General features: G+C 44.7%; 1 protein-coding gene across 3 annotated transcripts in view; it reads right to left on the minus strand.

Annotated features, from left to right (window-relative positions):
* The window catches only part of LOC135903126 (hemicentin-2-like), a 578,389-nt gene that overhangs the window by 300,404 nt on the left and 255,752 nt on the right, over window positions 1-22,233 (minus strand). For all 3 annotated transcript variants that reach the window (XR_011511029.1, XR_011511030.1, XM_070530708.1), the window contains exons 10-13: window positions 7,909-8,037; window positions 4,586-4,619; window positions 3,848-3,942; window positions 2,286-2,340 (exon numbers count right to left, since the gene is read on the minus strand). Coding sequence is in view for 1 of the 3 variants with exons in the window: in XM_070530708.1 (XP_070386809.1) it covers window positions 2,321-2,340; window positions 3,848-3,942; window positions 4,586-4,619; window positions 7,909-8,037 (278 nt within the window). In the remaining 2 variants the exon portion in view is untranslated. The remainder of the gene's footprint in view (window positions 1-2,285; window positions 2,341-3,847; window positions 3,943-4,585; window positions 4,620-7,908; window positions 8,038-22,233) is intronic.

Consider the following 22,233-nt stretch of genomic DNA (forward strand, 5'->3'; position numbering starts at 1 on the left):
TCTTTCGCTAAAAGCAATGGTGCTGCTTGGTAGGCTAAAAGCAACGGTTCAGAGAAAGCTTGACGCATAGTGTAATGGCTCGCCAAAAGCAGGCGTGCTTCAGTGGAATGTCAATGATATGTTCGAGAGTGCAGTCTCAAAGACGCTTGTTGCGGAGTACAGGTTCCCCGTTTTGAGCCTTGTATATGTGAAGGACACTGTCTGAATGACAGGCTCTTTTTTTCTTCTCTTTCCTCTGCAAGCAGGTGGGCATGGTGTCCCTTTTGGGAAAGAATTGCTAGTCCGTTTTCTTTCTCCTTTTGGTGTTTGCATATTTTTACGTGATTAATAATAATAATGATAGGCTACGCGAACATGCGTACTCGAGGATGAAAGGAACTTTAGGCATTTACTTGGCATCGTGTTGTCAAAAATTTCGGCGTTCTCTACTTTTAGATCGCTCTAATGTATTTCAAGATATATTTTATATGCAATACGAGGACACGTGAAATATATGAAACTATGCATTATCCATGCCGCAAGAGCCACAGTCAGTGTCAGTAAGTAAGTCAGTCAGTAAGGGCACAGCCAGTGTCATTATTACAGCGAAGCTGTTTATGGCTAGGCTTCGCGCATTTTCGTTCTGCGTCAACAAAAACTATCATGATGAGCAATGGTTTATAAAGCCCTGGCAAGCAAAAAACCAACCGGCCCAAGGTTCCGTTTCCTTTTTGATCTAGTGGTGACAGCTACTCTTTTTCATATAGCGGGAGTAAAAATGATGCAAGATTAGAAGAAATGGCAATTGCTTGGAAAAACAAGCATGAAGATAGCTAAGAAGAAATTTACCTAAGTAATACATACTGTACTGGCGCAATTTCACGTGCTTCACGGAACGTAAAAAAGGATCGATTCTTCATTAAGTGGAACCTTGTCTTAAACACCCCACGGACCTCGAGTCATCCAGAAGGGCAGAAACACTAATTCATCGACACCTTGGTGCAGCGTACATGAAATATTTCCTGCGCCGTATCAAATATGTGTCATCCAAGGTTTGCTCCCATGGCCACGATATATTGAGGACATTCACTATCTGCTCTTCTAGTGCCTCGTCCAAGCTACGCACAGATGGGATATAGAGCGAGAAATTCGCAAATCCGCATCGGCCTTTGTTACTCGCCAAGCCATTGGGCCCATTGTAATATAAACAGCAGAGTGGATAGCAGTGCACATACTTCGTTTTTTTAGGACGTCTCTATACAGGTACTACGTGCTGCACTAATTTGTTTTAAGCAATGTTTTATGCAGTTAGTCACAGTGATCCGGACAAGGTGCGCAGTACTGGGTGCGTTATGCATAGCCACACACCGCCTTTCCCTTTTATATTTTTGTACGAATATTACTTCAACACACACCTACACACATACACGCTCGCACGAACACGCACCCGCACGCACACATGCATGCATGCAAGCTTTTACATATCTGACCGCACTGGAACCTCATACACCTTTTTAGCACTTTGTGACTATGACTTTGCTCTCAATCAGCTGGATGGGAAGCCGTTCACCTTGAAGAAGATCTTGGGACCATGGCCTCGCATATCGCAGCTACAAAAGGCCACAAAAGCGCTGCTGCGATATTTGAAAGCGACCGGATTGAGTGAGCGCCTGTGATTCGGACTGAGTGACCGACTGATATCTCCAGTGGACTTTCTCTTCTTTTCATCTTTCCGTCCCCCTTTCCCTTTCCCCAGTGTAGGGTAGCCAACCGGGCTCAGTCCTGGTTAACCTCCCTGCCTTTCTTTTATCATTTTCTCTCTCTTGTGACTAAACGTATATAACGCAACCAGTTCTCTCCTATCTTATCTATATATAGTGTAGGCTTCTGTACGAGTCGGACTCCATCGGGACTTTCTTTACGCTTCTTAGTTATAATTGATTAAGATACATTCTGGGGTTTTATGTACCAATATCGTGATCTCATTATGAGCCACACCGTAATGGTGGGTTTCGGATTAATTTTGCCCATCTGTGGTTCTTTATACCATGTACCCTATGCACGGCACACGCGCGTTTTTGCATTCCGCCCTCATTTGCCCCTAGTTCTCTCCACGCTTAATTTTCTTCACTTATGACGCCTATATTTATCTTATCATTTACTCCTGCTTTGTGAAATGAAGTAGCCGTCACCATTGTGGGGCTTCTCAACCTCCCTCTATCACTTTCACTTAAAAAAATTAAGAGAAGAAGAAGAAGGTGATGATGATGAAGGGAACCGAAAATAATGCTGTTAATTGTTCGTACCTGCCGCCATGACTTCACGAAGCGCGGCATCATGATCATACGTCCACGGTGTCTTCTGGAAGAAAAAGAAAACATCAATATATAAGTGATTAGCCCTTGTAACACAGCCGAAAAGAATTACAAAGTAATGAATAAGATTACACTGAATATGTCTCAAAGTTTACGACTGAAATCTGTCCAGTTCTTTAAAATTTATGGGGGTAAAACTCCTTCAACTTTTATTGCAGGGAGTCCCAATTTTTCAAGACCAAGTGAACTTCTTTAAAGTCAGGGATGGCTAACAGGCGTCTGCTGACAGCGACGTTAAGCGGTTTGTTTCCTTGTTTGCGTGCTTGCATGCGTGCGTACGCGTGCGTGTGAATATGTATGTGTGTTTGTGTAAATAATTATGTTTACATATAGTTTCTTATGCCCTCTAAATACATTTATATACTCCTTTACATTTAGGCGGCATAGCTCGTGCAGAAAAACAAAGGTTTGCTGTTAGCTTTCTCTCTAAGGTCGGCAGTCAGAGGCTGTAGACGTTGCACAACGGGTACTGTTCCTAGCGACCTGTCTTTGTGGTCTCATGTCTCTCATAAGTCTACCATGACACGAGGAAGAGCCTTCTTACGAGGTCAATTCTCATTCTCAGATCACGCGAAGTCGGCGGTGGTGTTGATATACGCGGAGCGTCGTGTGATATTGCCGCATTTCGATAACCATCTCTGTGCTTTGTTGTTGTGGTGTCCGAGTCCCTCGGCAAGGTTATTTGCTTCGCAGATATACCGTGTCGAGACATTCGGAGCAGGACGCGCGGCAGAATAATACTGGGAAGGGCAAATAAGACTGCAGGAAAAAAAAAGAAGAAAGAGGGAAATAGTGTTCTCAACCACTTAAAAGCCTCTGTCTTTAAATATGTCTGCCATAGGCACTGACACATCGAGAATCTGAGCCGACAGCAGAGTGAGAATTTACCTGACCAAATTCTGAACAACTTGTACGGGTAATTTTCTTTCGTGATCAATAAAAAGCAACTGCAGCAACAATTTCGGTTATCTGGTCCCTGAAGGAAACAAATACGTAACTTCTGGGATCAGACCTTCTCATTTTGACACACACACGCTTCGCTTGATGCTGCCACAACTAAAGACGCGCCGGATATCGCCTCGAATCGCGGTTTTTCTCGCGAAAGACGAACAAACCGCTCTATTTTCTTCGGCACACAGAAAAATGACTAAAACTCGCTCTCACAGATACAAGAATTTGCCACCGGGATAGAGGGCTGGCAGTGAGAAACTATAGACGGAAGTAAAGCAGTGCCACGAAGCGGAACAGGATCAAACACCGACCTTTTCTCTGGGATTATCGAGTCCGTATATAAAGAGAGGAAGGGACTAAATCTAAAGTGCGCTCACTAGACTCTCTCCCCTCGAGCAAAAATCACCGTCACTTTCTGGCGTCAACTTTTGCTGCGTGAGGTATAATAAAAAGGGATAAGTGATTGTCATTCCCTCGGCCGGCCGTCAACACGTGAAAAACAGCAGCGAAGGTCAACAGAGTTCTACGAAAGCGCTACGTACTTCTCTTGTCCAGGACCATAATTTCGTCTTTCGTGGAGATGACGCTGCTCCGGCTGCGGCTCACGGGCACTGTCTGAGCCATTTGGCCACACCAACTGCAAGTCCAGTAAGACACTGCATTTTTCTTGCACGAAGAACAACAACTGGACTGTTAGGTGGCGGCTGGGCAGATAGGCTCAAGACATGGCGAGTGTCAGTTAAGAAACAGTGACACAATAACCTTGACTGAGGTATTTCTTTAATAGCTGTCGTCCAGAAGGAGTCAGCTTCAGAGACGCAAGAAAAATTTTGCCATGAGGTTCAAAGCTACTCCGCATGAAATGACTAATCTATGTTTAAATGCGAGATGTAGCAATGCTATGTGCATCAGGAGTGTTGATAAAGGTGACACCACACGCTAAAGCAAGCACTGAAATTCACGCGAAATACAAACGAATACTTTTCTTTTAACACGGTTTCTACCTATCCCCTTGTTTCTTCGTTTTCCTATAGAGCTGTGTCTGTAGTTTGGCGAATAATATCGCAAAATGATTGCAATTTAGTTTACAGTCTTCGAAAATTCACAGCTAATCAACTTTAAAACGGTTTTGACCTACGTAGTGCTATACGGCAACACATATGCATGTTAATGTTCAGGCTACTCTTTCTAATGCAAGCCTAGAAAGTAAGCATATATATTTAACCTAACTCAACCTAACCTTTTAAATTGCAAAAGCATGCTACCGAAAATTTACTTACGGCTCTTGAACTTCAGTAGTGGTCTTGTTCGTTCCTGTAAGAAAAAATAGAGAAAATAAAGGTGGAACGGGTGAATAAATTACATTGAAAACTAAGAAGCGGTAATGCTGCTTCTTCAAAGCAACACAGCATAGCCAGTGGCAAGCAGAATACTGAAATTTTCGTGTCTGCACAAAACTGCAATAATGTATGTCGTATGCGTGGCCTAATCTTTGAGCTCTCCTATATTAAAGACGTTCATCTCAAGTGACTAGTCCTTTACACAAAAATTCTATTCAACAAGCTATACTGCAGAAGGGCCTCAGATGAGAAAAATTATTGCGCGTGAAGAAGGGAGCTTATGTGTCACCTTATCTTCAAATAAAGTCATTCAAGACATGTAAATTTTATGATCCCAGACGGGGATGCAGTCTCCTGTCATAGGAGCTTCCACAATTCAATGCCATCATTTTCTTTCTATGTACCAATAAACTCAAGAGAGAAACAAAGCGTCCTTTTCAAAGCAAGCAGCCTGCTGGCTCCGCTAACCGAACAAAGGTGTACAATTTTGGTCGTCATAATGAAACATATCTGGGAGAAAACGCAATCTCCACAGCGGCGCACGACGAAAGAACAGTGGCTCGCGCAAGGCAACAAACATTAGGCGCACTGATATTGCCTCGCCGCAAGTATTGCCTAAAGGGTACGAGCTAGGACGGGTTTCTTCGCAGCAACCGCCAATTTCGCAAGCCTTGTCCTTTCGCAGCCAGACGCGATTTTACACTAAGAGCGTTTTTTTTTTTCAACTTCCCGCACACTTGCGCATGGACGTCGATATATAGCGCCACCACCGCCGCTACAGAGGTGTACTGCAGGTGTGCCGGTGCAGGGAGCGGCCTAAGACCGGCACGGAGAAACTAGTCGGGGGAAAATAGGACTCGCAGACGTTCCCGGAGCGCCGCCAGCCTTAAGTGCGCGTTTCTTGCCAGCTGTCGCCTGAACGTCGCCACATCCCGGGCAAGCTATTCGGAACACGTGCTTTTTCAGTTAGGCTTTCATAAGCACTGGCAACGCGCCGGCTAAAGCGAAGCGAACGAAATCAAACGCACCCCCTCCATGCTTCAATCCTGAAAGACGACTGCGCGGTTAGCTGCGTCTGAATGCTCATTAAACCACGGCGGCTGCTTCGCATGGGGACTGCATTGTGAGCCGAGTCTTGGCGGAGCTACACGCACCGAGCACAATCGAACGCAGAACTGAGCATGGCGGGCCCTTTTGACGCGGCGTTGTTACTGCGCCTCGTTCCTTGCCGGCAGCACTGTTGCAAAGAAAGACGCCGCGGCACGGGCTCGAAACGCTTTCGATACAGCAAACTTGCTAGTTTCAAAAGGACGGAATTGTGCAAAGTTAAGGATATTTGGGGCGCACCGTTTACATTTCATTTTTGGTTGGCTCACATGAAACTGGTGAGCTTAATCTTTCCTTTCATAATAGGTAAGAGCCGGGCTGAGTTCTTATCAAAAGAAACAAGAGCTGACTTTTGCGAAAACGTGGAGCATTAATAGAGAAGGCTGGGAGGAGAAGACGGCTGTGTTTCGAAAACATTGCTTCCTTAGTTTTCTCTGTCAGATTTTCGTTTATGTCAAGTGCGCGTTTGAATTTTGCTTTTTTGACTACCAGCTTCCAAATATTACACGTGCTAGTACCATTATTACATGCTACGACTTAACAACGCTTTATATACTTTCGACCTACGCCGGCAGAGCGTTTCGAGATGTTAAACTTGTTAAACTTGGACGCCTAACCACTTCTTATGAATTGTGAATGTGAAAGCATGAATGCGCGCCGTTGAGCTGTCCTTCGAGTTATGATCTCCTCACGGGCAAGCGAGTGCGTTGAGACACTTGGCCAACGCATCCTAGATAGCCCAAGGCCGGTGCACTTCGATCCGTGACGTCATGTTACCTTGCGTGACTGCCATAGAATCTAATGGGGACGCTTCCTAGTAAGCCACGGTGATTTTAATGTCACAGCGTTCGTCACGCCGGGCTTGGCAATGAAAATTTTGGTCGAACTAGCATATGTCATAAAACAGAGTGCAGGGGCCTGTAGCTAGGAGGCGCTCGTTCAGTCCAGTGAGTAACACGCTCGTCTTCCGAGCGTGCAGTCGTATGTTCGAAACTCACTACCGCCAACGTTTTTCCTTTCGAATTTATTCTGCTTTTTTATATGTTAATTTCTTTATAGCGAGAACCGAGGCAAAGTTAAAACGCAAGCGAGAGCTTGCGCGGACCAAAAAAGCGCGGGTAACACTGGCTTTCGAGAGCGAAGGTGACGTGGCTTCGCGGCGATGCCCTCACGCAACACCTGGCGCCGCAGCAGATGTGTGCCTTTCGCCCGCTCTGCTCCGTGGAAACGTGCACCTGACGCGACGTCGCAGTCAATCGGCGTCCTATTGGCGTCGCAGCCAATGGGAATTCAAGTGCCGGTTCGCTGCTACAGACGACGGCTTTTTCGCGCAATGGGCCATTTGATGCCTTCGCATCAAAAATAAAGACACACAGTGAAGCGAGCGCTTATGTGCTGCGTGAACCTAGAGTCCTGAGTAGATATTGTGTAAGTTTCTGGAAATATATGTGACTAGCAATACTTGGAGAGCCGATTAACATTTCGACATTGTTAGGCAACGGTTGACAATGACTGCACCTGCAACTGAACATGATATTAGAGGCGATCACGAAATCATGCTACACTAGGTACGTTACTTCTGTACAACTCTCTCGACGCTTGATAATTGCTAAAAGATTACTTATTGGCGGAAGAATGTGCAGTTAGAAGCCGACTTTTGATTTGCTGACTACACTACAGCTCGAGCACTGGCATGAATGACGTCACTGCGTTCGTGTTATACATTTCGTAATCTCTCCGCGAATTTGGGCGCATTTTCTGCCAAATGCCAAACAAGGCCACCGAATTTGTCAAGTCATATCTTCTTTTACTTTAAAACGCAGCACACGTAGTTCTTATTTAATAACAGATTGCGATTAACTAGCCGTAGTCATTGTTACGTAAAAGTCAAGTGCTTCGGGAATTCAAAAGGGCTCGCCATTTTCATGCACGTGAAACACCCAGCTTTAGTAAAACGTTTCTCTCTGCAGTTTGGGACGTTTAATTTACCAGTCCGGTTTAACGTCCTAGTTGTTTTTATTGCCTTTTTATCAGGTCATCAAAGCTGATGTAATAACAATGGGTTATAACCATGTAGGTTAAAGAAATAGTGACGAGAGTTGAGAACTGCGTTCGCCGAAAGCAACAATTTGACAGCATTGAAGCAGTGCTCGTACCTTCGGTAGTGTTGTGCTGCATTCGTCGACGGAACCAAATCAGCAGTACTATGGCGACGGTAATTAGTACTAGAAACAGGACGAGGAGAAGCCAGTGAAGGATTGAAAATCCCAGGGTCCAAGTGGGTACTGCAAAGATAACGAGACAGGGATTGCACACGCATGAGTACTCTCAAAAGTTCTTAGCCGATCTTTCAACCAACAAAGGCCCCCATGACAACATCAGTATAATTCCGACAACTTGTCATGGCGTGAATCTCCTCCTAGAGTAGCTATTGTTTCGTCTTCTCTTTCTTTTTTGATCTGAAAGGTAATGATCGTGTGTCTGAATGGTAAGGCAGACGAAAATAGTTAAATCTTACAGGTGCTACTTCTTCTTGCCAAGGAAGTTCACCATAAGCGTACCAAGGTAGCAAACGCGGTCCCGCAACAGGACGACATTGCAGAAGAAGCGACACACTACCTAATTTGTCCTGTTACTTGCATTCTATTTCCTCACTCAATGTGAATAGACGACGCACTAAACTTTATGTTACATTGTAATCTATAATAACGTATGTATAGGTTAGATCCCGGCATGGAGATCTAAGCGAAAGGCAGGTCGCGACCGCTAACAGACTGGCACTAATCTTCGTCCATTCTGAAGCCGCTTTAGAACAGCTGACTGTTCTCTCGACATCCGCCACTTAGTTTCCTTTGGCATCCAGTTTAAAAAATACCTGCTGTCATTAGCGCTAAACTTCTCCAAAGGAAAACAACACCCTTGACTCACGCACGCGCGTGCGAACGTGGGTGCAAACAGGCAAAGAAAAAATATTAATGCAACGTTTGCAATGTTCCCGCCAAAACTTTCAAAAGATGGCACATATATTTGAGCAGAAGATTTCAGTCCTTAAGAGTCATAGTTGCATTGCCGTATGGTTCCTTGAACTGCTTCTTTGGACTGAATTTCTTGAACGTGAGTACCATGCTAGGTGTGCCGTTAGGCGAAGTTTTCTTTTTTTAACGCACACGCAAATGAAGGAGAGCTTGCCCCCCCCCCCCCCCCCCCCCGGCTATTCCTCTTCGCTGAGCGAGCAAAACTAAAAATAAGAATACACCGAGGCAGCCAAACATGATAAACATTTGGGAAGTTCCGCACAAAAGTAAAGGGAGCCACTGAAATTAGTAAAAAAAAAAAAAAAACAAACTAAGAGACACACACTTCCTTAACCACAAAAGCGTTCGAAAACACGTACATAGGTTAACATTTTTTGCAGATGAGGCTACTGACGAATCTAGACATATCTGCATAAAAAAGACACAAAACGCATAAAATAAATTCTCCGGGTTTCATTAAAGAGTGGGTTTCTCGCTTCCACATCACCTTATATTGGTGTGCTGCAGCCGATCAAATATGCTGATTAAGAGTTCACTGCATTTTTTAAAAATTTGATGCAAGAACTGCTGCCAATTATAATATATTTCACTAGCTCTACGGCAGAGTGTGTTGTAAGAAGACCTTCTAAGACAGACACTTTCCAATATCTCCGCCAGCACTGTTATATCTATCTTGAGACGATACTCTATTATTCACGCGGTGTCTTCTTGTCCTTTGCTCTATTGATAACCGCGGACCTCACTTACACAAAACATGAAGGCCACCACAACTCTTCACCGCGGCCGACGTGAGATATTCAAATGTAGTTTCCTGAACAATTTTATTCACGCCTGAGTATGCGCGCGAAAGACAGACAATGGCAGATACATTGAGACATTTACACAATGGACCACTGTCGGAGGACCTCTTGCTAGGCGCATGGCCGCAGAGTTGGCAGACGACAGAGACAATGCGTGCACTTTCACGTTTCCTAGGTGACACGGGCCTGGACTCATGCCTGTGATACCATTTGTGTATTGTGTCCTTCACCTCGTTCCTCCCATTATCATCCCCCATTGTGACCCTTTTTCTTCCCCTCTTCCCCTTCCCTTACATAGAGTAGCAGGCCAGATGCTCCATTATCCGGCCGACCTCTCTACATTTTCCAATCATTAAAATACTTCTTCTTTATTCACTCCTGAAAACAGCACCCAAACTTTTTAAAAGTGTTCCTGAAGCTGTAATCGACGTCACATCACTTTTTATTGATTTGCTTTTCATCGTCACTGTGAGGACTTCGACAGAGAACAAGAATTGTGGGCTTTATTGTAGGGCTGCCACGCAGATTTTCATTGCGCAGTTTTTGAAAAGAACGCGAAAAAGACTTGGGCTTGTGTTTGCAAAGCACCTCTTAAATTTCTCAAAATCTCTTGCGAGATGATCGCCGAGGCAGCAGCCAATCGTGGGCACTACTTGGGTAAAATAAGTTCTTTTGAAAGGCCCGTACTCAAAGCAGCTTATCTGCCCTCACTCACAAAAGTTCTGGTACATGGCTCCGGTCGGCGATTGCCGCAGCGATTGCCTGCAGTTATCACGTCGATCGCTACCCTGAGTGGCGGGCGCCCCAATGCCGACCAATCATGGAGCGCTTTTATGGTGCGAATTGCAGCTCTGAGGGACCCGTGAAGAGTTGTGCTCGCAAGAGTAAGAAATTAAAAATTAAATTAAATTATGGGGTTTAACGTGCCAAAACCACTTTCTGATTATGAGGCACGCCGTAGTGGAGGACTCCGGAAATTTGGACCACCTGGGGTTCTTTAACGTGCACCTAAATCTAAGTACATGGGTGTTTTCGCATTTCGCCCCCATCGAAATGCGGCCGTCGCGGCCGGGATACGATCCCGCGACCTCGTGCTCAGCAGCCCAACACCTTAGCCACTGAGCAACCGCGGCGGGTAAGAGTAAGAAATTATAAACTTTGCAGAATAAGACGCAAGGCAGTGGTTTTCTAGAGAAGGGAAACGTGTGAACATGAGTCATCGCGTTCGACGCTTCATGCCTGCTTTCTCTTGCCTCTGCGAAGAGCACCGTGCCCAAACTCGGGCCGGCTATAGAGAGGCGCTCGCGCGATCGCTTAACTTTTGAGGCGGTTGTGGCCGCATCAGGCGTTTTGTGATGTAGGCATCATGTCTCATGACGGCCAGCACATTGTGCAGTCCACTGATGGGCAGTCCCATGTCGTTACCTACAGTTTTTCCGTCTTTTATGCAACATCGGATAAGACGAAAACGTAGGTGTTTTGACATAGGTCTTATTTCATGTCTTGAATGAACTCAACGGCTAGAAGACTTATACCACGGGCAGTATGAAGCTTTTCAAACAATGTGTGAAAAAAAAAACATGCTTTGCGAACAGAGCGAGACTGTTTGTTGTCGCTAACATCACTATACGCAGGCGCAATAACATAAAGGAGCAAAATAAATTTTACTCGGTCCACGTATATTACAGTTTACCTGATAACCCCAGATATAAATATTTCTGCATATTCCTCGCGTTCACCAACAGCCGGTTAGTTAGAGCGGTCTAGTGTAGAGCTTACACCGAGGCACAGTTTTTTGTCAATGTAATGCCATCGTCAGTGTAGATGGCTGCTGCAAACACGACTGCACTGAGCGCTCACATTTGGAACAGCAAGCCAAGTGTGATGCTCGCGCGGAATCCTATGTTGTACGACTATGTCCAGTGAAGAAATGCCTTCTTGTTCAGTCAGCAACCAGCAAAGTACAATAATGCGAACCCGGTTCACTTGGAATTTGTGCGCCGTACAATGACATGTTGGGAAAAATTCCGCTTGTGGTTGGGACATACAAAGAGGAGCATGCTACTCGCATCTCTTTCACTACACTATATAGGCATGCAACTCTGGCCGCGCATCTCAGGACCTTTTCAATATATTAGACTTCATACGCTGCTAGCTTTGTGTACAGTCCTATATACACTCTTAGGAGAAACAGCTCATTTATATTCTATTCGATACAACCTGAAGATTTGTTCTGACTGGTAGACAAAAGGTGGCCGATGGGGCGTGTTGAGTAGGATTATATCACTGAAATATTAAATTGCGGGCCTTAATTCATTCAATGTTTAAGCTACTATGTGGGCTCAAATTCCGTTGACGTGTTTTTCAGTAGATTGCCATGTGCCACGCATAGAGAAAGCTCCCACGTACAAAATAACAACAGCGTAAGTCAATTTTGCAAGCGCTATATATGCCTTTTCCTAAGCTTTCCTTTTTTCTTTAAAGATCCAGTGAGCGCGTAGCTATGTGGTGTTCGAGGTGCGGGGACTCTTTTGGTTACATTTATTTGAACCATATAGTCAATAGGCCATTTCGTATTTCGCGGTTTAAACCTGTTTTGAAGCCCTTCTGAAAATCACATCGAACAAAATGTGACTTGGAAGAGATCAACTGTTTTGCGAAGGTGTACCTACGAGAAACTAGAGTGCGTACCACATCGTAGAATTTAGTAAACATTTTTATCTTTGCGACAGCCGCGGCGATTCTAGTTTTTTTTATTGAACTGAAAATAAAAGAAAGAGACGCAGTCCCCTTATAATGGTGACGTATACTCCTTTTCGTATAGCTCACCCGTAAGCAAGCTTTCTGCTGACGGTTTCGCTTTTCCCTCGTGATCAGCTCGCATTAGTTCTGTGGACGACCTAGTTTTTCGCTTGGATGTTTTGTAACACAGTCAACATGATGTGAGCAGAATGCCTTCACTATGTTCAGTTGAAAACCAATCTGTATAATGCCGAACATAGGTCCAAACATGCTCGGCGCTTGTTTCCCTTTACCCGATATAACCACTGATGTGTACAGATTCTTTACAGCTCTGGGCAACGGGAAGCGACACAGACGCAGAAAGCTACCATCGCAAATTCCCTCGAAAAAGACTATGTGGCATATTGGCGATTGCATGAATGGGGTTTCCTCAATGTATCTTTGTCGGAAAAATGGTTTTGGTGACATAAGCGCTCTTTGAGGTTTCCGCAAACAAACATAAGTTTTGGTTGGAGGAAAATTTTTAAAAGTAAAGTCGGAAAATAAGTAAAATGACAAATCGTATTTCATAATATTCCAATGGCGTTTTTTTTTATTGAAATGAAAATAAAGAAAGTGACGTAGTCACTTTGTAATGACGACGGCTACTCTTTTTCGCATAGCGGAAACAACACTATAAACATTATATGTAAGAAAATGAAAACTAACCACGTCATAGGGTCAGAAATCCACAGCACACAGTGTTATACACCCATGCACATATCGTTATAAAAGACAAATGCAAATTGTACCACAATGAGTTTGTAAACAAAGTCACAAACACACACAAGCGGCCGTGATGTAGACTGTGATGAGCATATAAACAGATGAAGAATTACACAGTTATTCATCTGGCGAGCCATCATGCAATGTTGTAAGCTATTTCTGTACTACCAGCGGTTCTAGCGAAAGGACAGTGCTCACCTCTGGAAGGTTGCTAGCAATAGGAAACGCCCGCAGAATTGCTTGAAACGCAACAAAGAGCATAGACATCATCATGTGCTGTTGAGGTGATTTGAGACGTCTTTCCTTGGCTGTCTTTCTTGCTTGCTTTGTCTTTCATCTCCTGTAAACCAATAACCGTCATCGCATATGTTTTCTTGCGCTCTGCTAATTGTAACGGAGGAGCTGCTATCACTGGCTTGACAGCACCTAAGTTCGGAGAAGGCAAGCCTTGTTTCGGTGTCCAACCATGTAATATTTCTTGTCGCCTGAGTAATGAAGCCGCTTGATGCTTGGAACATCCAGCGTATGAAGCTGTGTGGTATCCGTTGCAGTTGGCACAGTTGGGTTGACTTCGAGAGGTGCAGGCTTTATAATCATGCGCTCGCGCACAGACCTTGCATCGCGATCAGCCATGGCAGTACTTACCAACGTTGCCAAATCGCTGGCAATTGTAGCACCGATTTGCAGGTTCTAAATATTCTTCGACTGCATAACTAGTGAATCCAAGTAGAACGCGTGTTGGCAACGGTTTGTCAGGCACGAATTGTAGGATGACGCTCAGAAGTGCATGTGGTTCCACTGCTCCATATTCTCGCCGGAGCCATCTGGTCTGTCTCTTAACGGAGATGACGCCGCTATCTTGTAGGTACTCAAGTAGTTGATCTTCAGCGTATTGAATTGGAGCATGTCTTATTTTTCCTATATTTTTCGTGCGCGATGGTAGTACGTATGGTTCCACTGCAAGGCCTGCAACATGAGTCAACTCAAGTAGCCCCGTACAGGCAACGAGAAGAGACACATTCACGGAATAGTTACCTTTCCTCGTTACACGAGATGATTGTACCTTCTCCCTTGCAGTGATAATAATCTCGCTGGCCAAGTTATTTGGATTGACTTTTAAGAACGACGCTTTCGGGTCAGTGAGCTTGAAAATCACTGACATTCCCGCTTGGCGTGATTTCTTGTACGTCACCGTGGTGAGCGATCTGTCTTCCGCTTCCACGTCTGCAGTTTCAACTTTGGCACGGCTCATGATCGTCACTACTTGGGAAAGCTCGTCTCGAGGTCAGCATCCGTTGTCGCACTCGGGTTGAAGTGGTCACTGCTAGCCGGCAGCGCAGCGGGCGCTTGTTGTTCTGCAGCAGCATTCATCTCTCCACTTGCATCAGGCAAGCGCTGGGAAGAACGGGGTCCCTTCTTTGCCAACTCCTTTGGTTGCCATGGTAGCCGCTGGTGCGGCTTGGAGGCCAAAAATTCCATCCACCTGGTGCGGCGGGAAGCCGTCGACCGAATTTTGGCAGCGGAGTGCTGAGGTCAAGCGAGGAAACTCACAAATTAAAACGAAAAAGCGGGTCCCTGAGGAGCTCACGTCCGGTGGTGGCACACTTCGTCGTGAGTGAACACATGCAAAGAATTTTTGTGTTTAATTGGCTCAGTAAAAAAGGCGTAAATTTGTGGGTTTTCAGAAATTCTCTGCATAAACACTGTTAACGTTCTAGCGACAATAACGTTCTTTAGCGTTTTTGTATGTCACCATTGATTATGTTAAAGATAATTTGAACTTACTAAAAAAGTTCTTTTGAAGAATATTACTTGCAATGTTGGAGAAAAATGGCATTTTCACAAGGCTCAGGCCTAAATTAAGCATCAAGAGCCTTCGGATAAAAATACGTGAGATAGCTCATTATACGCAGGAACCTTTTAGTTTGTGATCTGAAATTTTTTATTCTAGTAAATTGTGTTTAAAGCGAAAAAGCTTTTTGAAGTACGCAACCAACTTCGTCGGCAGGCACTGCGTAACTGTCGTCACTGCAGGACACGTACGTGTCGCCGGCCATTTTTCTGGCACATACATAATGTTCCATGTAATTTGAGCCAAGCCTTAAATATATGCAGATGCCACGTAGCTGGAAAGAACCAAGGTAAGGTTGTTTGCCATTACTTGGAGATACTCAGATTAGTATTTTTTAATTTCGACTAACTACATAATTAGTATAAATTATTTATACAACATCTCAACTATTATAATTAGATAAAAAGTGTCAATGAGAAAATTGTAGAGCAACATGAAAATCTTCTGTCAGAGGTTTCTGTTGCTCAGTACGTGCTACATAAAAGTGTTTTTCTGAGCGTGAAAGAAGATCGCGAACACACGCAAAATTGCCGAGCGACTAGCCGCTCGAGGCATATCGGGAGTGGCTCTACAATGATCTCATTGGCACTTTTAATCTAATTATCATGTTTGGGAAGTTGAATAATTAATTAAGTCTAATTATGTAATCCGACGGAATGCAAAAAATAATCTGAATATCTTCAAGCGACGGCAAACATTATTAACTTGGTTCAGTTCAGGTATACGTGGCATTTGCATATCTTAAAATCTTAGTGCATGAGAGTTGGGACACCAGGCAGACGCCTTCTAGCTCTTTGCTTAGCGATCGTGTGCCGTGTAGCATAACGTCAGTATAAATACGTCGTGAACGGCGCATTTTCGCCAGTTCACCGCTTCTCATTTTCTGGGATCGCGCGGTCAGGGAGGCGAAGACAGCATCGATTTAAGCGTTTTGCATTGACAGTTTTTGGCGAACTTTCCCCCTCTCTCTCTTGCTTGCTTCATTCAGTCCAAAGCGCAGGAGGGAGAATCGCACGGTCATTGCTTATCTCCTGTTTCAAACCAGAACGATAACGGCGCCTGACCAGGCCCGCGAACACTCACTACAGCGTGCAAACTGGACATCTCTTGACATATGTCTCTCTACGCTACGCTTGGCGCGGAGTGCCAGTGGCTGAGGTTCTTGCATAACTAGAAGTCTGGTGATTTGCGGTTCTTTCAAAACAATGAATCAGCGCCATGCACAATATGTCATGTATGATAACTCTGCGGTCCTGACGACGACCTTGAAGCCGTCATGGTTTGCTTTCATCACACAAATGGACTCCTATTATCGTAAAGTGCAGTTGCGGGGGCCTCCACATGCAAACATCGCAATCGAATAACTCTTTAATCTACCCCGCATAATACAGCATGCGCCCACATATGAAGCATCCAGACTTCATTAGTGCACTAAGAAATCAATTTTGCAGGCACGTGTTGCGCAGTGCCTACTGACGAAGTCGGATGCAGACTTCACATTTGTTTTATCAACTTAACGAAGATTTACGGGAATAAAATTCTGAGATCACAACTTAAAATGTTCATGCGTATAATGAGCCATTTCACGTATTTTTATCCGGAGGGCCTTGATGCTGAACTTACGTCTGAACTTAATAAAGGAAAAATGAGGCATCCACCCAAACGTAGCTAAGTGAAACAAAGGAAACTCATACGGGTTGCTCGAAAGAAAAGCTTCGCAGTTGAAGCAGTTGAAGCTTCGCATTTGCTTCTGAGAGCCTGGTAGGCTCAGATGGTAGAGTGGCTGCCCATGAAAGGCGGTGGTCCCGGGTTCGAGTCCCGGACCAGGACGAATTTTTCTTCAACTGCGAAGCTTTTCTTTCGAGGAACCCGCTTGGGTTTCCTTTGTTACACTTAGCTACGTTTGCGTGGATGTCGCATTTTCCCTTTATTAATTAATTCACTCCACCTTGCGGGGTTTCCGCAGAGAGAGAGAGAGAGAGAGAAAACAAGGATAGGAAAGGCAGGGAGGTCAACCAGAACAGCATCCGGTTTGCTAGCCTACACTGGGGGTGGGGGAAAGGGGAATATAAAGAGGAAGAAAGGGGGAGAGTAAGTATTGAGTACGTGTGGGAGGGACACCATACACAAGGACCATACACAAGGACACAAACGGTCTCTTAAGCCGGTGCACTTCAAGTACTGCACTAGTGCACGAATCGCTTTTCGAACCAGTGACGGGTGTGGCCACGGTCCAAGTATCTTTGACTCGGTGAAAGGTCTCGAGTCCAGTCGGCGTAAAGTTGCCCGCAGAGAGAGGCGTTTGACATCGTAGCGAGGGCAGGTACACAATAGGTGCTCGATGGTCTCCTCGCACCCACAGGAGTCGCACATCGGGCTCTCAGCCATTCCCATACGGTAGGAGTATGCGTTCGTGAACGCCACTCCCAGCCACAAGCGACACAACAAGGTTGTTTCACCGCGGGAAAGGCTAGATGGCAGTTGTAGCCGTAGCGTGGGGTTCAGTTTACGTAATCTGCAAGTGAAGGCAGTTAAAATCCGGAGATCTTGTGACTTCTTGCGTGCAAGTAAGCGAAGTTCCCTGGCAGCGTCCGACCTCGCCAAAGGTGTTGGACGCGTCTTGGTATCTTCGTGGGCACACCGGGCAGCCTTGTCAGCTAGGTTGTTGCCGACGATGGCACAGTGAGCAGGGATTCATTGAAATATAATGTGGTGTCCTCTTTCCAGAGCATGGTGGTGCACTTCCTTGATGTCAGATATCATCTTCTCGTAAGTTCTGCGACGTAATGCAGACTTGATGCTGTGAAGGGCTGCCTTATAGTCACAAAATACGACCCATTTCTCTTTTGGCTCTTCGGTGATGCACGCAGAACTATTACGTCAAACTTAGGTCTGAACCTTGTGGAAATGTCATTTTTTTGTCCAGCGTCAATTAGAAGTAATTTTCTTGAAGAGTATTTTTTTCTAAATATTCTAAAATTATGATCCACAGGAACTATAGCGACAGTTAAAGCGCTAAATATTATTATTGCTGACTGATTGACGATGTCTGTGCAGCAAAAAATTCTGAAAATGCACAAGCTTTTGCTTTCTTACTGAGCCAGTTAAGCGCTAAAGATTCTTAAATGGGTTCACTTATGATCTCACACGAAATAAAAACACCAGCGGAATATTATAAAGTAAGATTTGTCATTGTAGATAGTTTTACACTTGATTAAAAAAAATTACTCCAGCTATTCATTTGTCGAGGAAACTTCAAAGAACGCCACTAAAAAAACTTTTTTTTAGAAAAATACTGTGATGAAATTTCATTCGCTCAATCGTCAACTAGCAAAATTTTCTGCAAAAAAAAAAAAGGAGGCGATGGTTGCTTTAGGGGTCTGGAACTTCATCAAAATGAAGTTCCACCATGGCAAGAGTGCACCTGCCATGGCGCCGGGTTCTTCACAGTTTCACAATAGTCTCGCACTGTATCTTTGCACATTACATTTTTTTTTCTAATTTTCTCTTTCTCTTTACCGAAATAGGAACTTTCGTAATTCGGGAAATGATATTCTGCTAAAAACAAGGCTCGAGAGGCCACATGCTTTGCAAACCTTCGAAGCGCGTTGGGAACATCACTTTCTTCGATTAGACTGGACACGTACGAGGCGCTTGCGTTTTGAGGCGTGGTCTACAGCCTCGCAACTGATCAATACCTGAATCACAAGCAATTGGTTTGCATGAAACTTTCGGTCTGGCCTGTAGTCCAAGTGAGGCGATGCGCGCAACCTTAATGATTTCGGTTACGCTTCGCTGCCTGAGCGCTTAACCGAAGGCACGTACACAGGCACACAGAAGCGCATGCATGTGCTTACACCGGACCCACGGCACAACCTCACAAGAATGTGCTTCGCGAATGCTCAGGCACGACGGAACGGCCAGGTAATGAATCAAGAATACTTATGGCAAGCGAAGGACGTGAATCTTTCTGGGCTAATGCCCGTTTAATGTTTTCAGAAGCAACAAACCGCAAGTTATCGTGCGGCACACTTCGTCTCCCTTAATTTTCTCGAAGCTGGAGAAACAAACTAAATTAAACGCGACTAATCATTCGATATGATTTTCTTTTTTGTTCCAGAAACACATCTTTAGGCAGGCGTGTCATAAGTGTTAACTTGCTGAGTGCTATATAACATCTGTGTTGGCATTGCAAAGGCCGGCACACTTTACAATGCCAATTGCCTCAGAACGTGCTTACTCTTGTACATTCCAACTTCGGTTGCCAGCCTTTGTTGGCAGCTGGCAAACATTCACCTCTACCGCGGTAGCTTATTGAGGCTGTGGAATTTTGCTGCTGAGCTCGAGGACACGGGTTCGATTGCGTCCATGGCGACCTTATATCGATGGCCACAATATGCAACAAACACTCGTAGGCTTAGATATGGCTGCCGGCAAAGAATCAAAAATGGTCAAAATTAAGCCGGAGTCTCCCATTACGGCTTGCCTCATAATCAGATTGTGGTTTTCGCACGTAAGAACCCAGTTAAAAAAAAAGCATTGAGCGGGTGTCAGCGTATTTTTGCGGTGTGGTTGGGCGTCGCCCAGCGTCGGCGAGCTTCTTTCAAAGCGCGCAATGACAACGTTCTTCCCACAGCCGAAATGAGCACTGTACGTGGGATATCCGCTTTTACCGCTAACCACATGAAACATATTGCGAGCGGGGTTATTACACGGTCGTCGTGCCGCGCAAAATGGACGCACCGATGCCACGATAGAAATGCATCGGAAATCCCGATAGGGGCCAAATCCAAAATGACCCTGTGCTTGTGCTGTCTAGGGGAGCCTTGTACAGCATCAAGCGGTCAAAATTAATCGGGAGCCCACCACTGTGGCGTGCCTGATTTAAACCCGCTGTGCAGGTTCGGGACGTTAAACCCCATATTGTATTTCACGCAGTATTTTAATCAATATAATTGAACATGGGGAATCTCTGACAAAAATCGTTATAGAAATTCTGTAGTGTCTCTACCGAATGTTTGTGGCTCTCAGCAGACCGTGTCGAGATGTATTGAAATATGACGTACATTTGTGCAAAGGACGCCTTCCACGCAGCTTTACACAAGTCCCGCACTTACTGCAGGCTATCTGTGGGACCGACTAGCGCAGCACGAACACACGCTTGTACATGCTTGGGCGATAATTAGACAGATCAGAAGCGAGAAGCGGGCGAGTTAGTACGAAAGCATGGCTAACTCGGAATGCTGTTTCGATAATTAGACAGGTGAGATTTGCGCTTTTGCGATGGCTTGGTGTGGAATGCAATATGAGCTTTTAAATTTGTGTGCCTGTGCATGAACAAGTTATCAGTTCTTTCTTAGGTCCTTTATTTAAACAAGCTACACGTAACTGGTTTCTAACTTGCGTTTAAGCTAGCACCTATTTTGTAATCTGCGTGTTTGAACCTCTTCCGGACGTGGCAAAAATTGAATACATTTTGTTTTCCTTTTAGCCCTTTCGTTTACCTTCTTGCAGTTAGGAGACAAGGCTATTTGTTGTATGGCTAGGAGAAAAGGGGTATCCAGCACTGCATATGACTATGAAATCTTTTGCTGAAACATAAATTGAAAGCAAGCACACTTTACCAAACGGAACGTTTGCGAGAGAGAGAGAGAGAGAGAGAGAGAGAGAGAGAGAGAGAGAGAGAGAGAGAGGCTATCATGCGTCCTCGCGTACGACTGCAGAGAGCGAGAAAGCGACTGAAAAGCTTCTCCTTATGAAGTCGAGATAAAATTAGGAGTGATTACGACTGGCATGCGGTAACCCGGACACTATGCGCTACTACGTGGTAAATGATGCAATCTCAGCGTCAACCATGCAACGCCAGCCCCTGAACCGACCACTCACTCAGCAATCTAGACATCACGTGGATAGTGTCCTTCGTCACTCACTATTTCTTTCCCGTTTCCCTTCGTCTTATCTTCATTTGCACGAGCGGGTCGCTCTTACTGAGGCCACAAAAATTCAGACAAAGACTCTCAAATAATCTTTTTTTTTTTCAGGTCTCGTAGTTCGAACAATCCATTATTTTTAGTTGAGACGGTATGAATAAGTAAGGGCTATTGGCTTCAATTAGTCGTGGTCATCTCACATTAGCTTTATGAAAATTTTTGTTCAGCAGACCGTATTAGGATTTTATTGTGTATTAAGACATAATTTTTTATGATTATTTTATACGTCAATTACGTGCGATTACACGGCCTAGCTAGTTCTGGCTTTCTGTTGCTAAACGGAAAGAAAACTGGAGGTTATCACTCGCGTTTATGATTACGCCTTTCGATTAAGACAAGAAAACCGAGCACAGAAGGAATAAATGTGTGCTGAGAAATGAAAAATAAAAATTGACTCGCCATCCCGGTCCTGCGAAAGTAGATGTCTGGCGAAGCTGTTGAAAACAACCACTACGACTTCTGAGGGGGGCATGCACTGATTTGTTGCTTTAGAGTAATGGTAGTAATGCGAATTTAGAGCAGTGGTAGTAATGGGAGTAATGGTAATTTTGGTAGCACGCCCCCACTGGTCATATTGCCGTTTATTTTGCCTCCGCCGCTCGTCTTTTTAACGCTGCTCTTCAGGAGTCCCAACTATGTGTGGCCTACTCATAGCGATGCTGCAACAATCATGAACGAGTTGCTAGGCTTGTTCTTTTATATATAAAAGGCTAGTGACGTCACTCCCCGCGTCGCAAGCTGTCGCCGGCGCGGCAGCTTGCGCAACAGTAATCTTTACGGGGAAAAGTATGCGGGAAGCGCTATACGTGCTTCGCATTGTTATCAGAGGCGCCTTATCATGAATTATGCGGTTCGGATGCTAGTTTAGTGCTTGTTTTTTGTAGCAACGAAAGCTGTGCTGCATGTGGTATACGTGATACCAAAAAATATATGCACTTTTGACTTCAGTCGCTGAGGTTTGTTTTTAATCGCTGAAGGTATCTTTTTTCTTTTTCGTGAGGAGGCACCGTGAAAAATAACGACCAACTAGAGGCTAACAGCTTCGCTGTAAAATAAAATCTGAACAATAATTCACGCTTGGTGTGAACTAGCGGTGTACTGGTGAGAACCATAAGGTCGCAGGGTTTCTCTTGACTGAAGATGTTTTTCCAGTTATCCGAAACATTTGTGTCTCGTTACTTAGGTGCTTAGGTGTACAGAGTACTTTTGAATGCATGCGGAGACATGTCACACCACGTTTAGTGGGAGTGCCTATGCGTTATATTTAAAAACTGAGAAGAGAGCCCGATGGACAAAT

Source organism: Dermacentor albipictus, chromosome 1 (assembly GCF_038994185.2).
Source record: "Dermacentor albipictus isolate Rhodes 1998 colony chromosome 1, USDA_Dalb.pri_finalv2, whole genome shotgun sequence".
NCBI lineage: Eukaryota > Metazoa > Arthropoda > Arachnida > Ixodida > Ixodidae > Dermacentor > Dermacentor albipictus.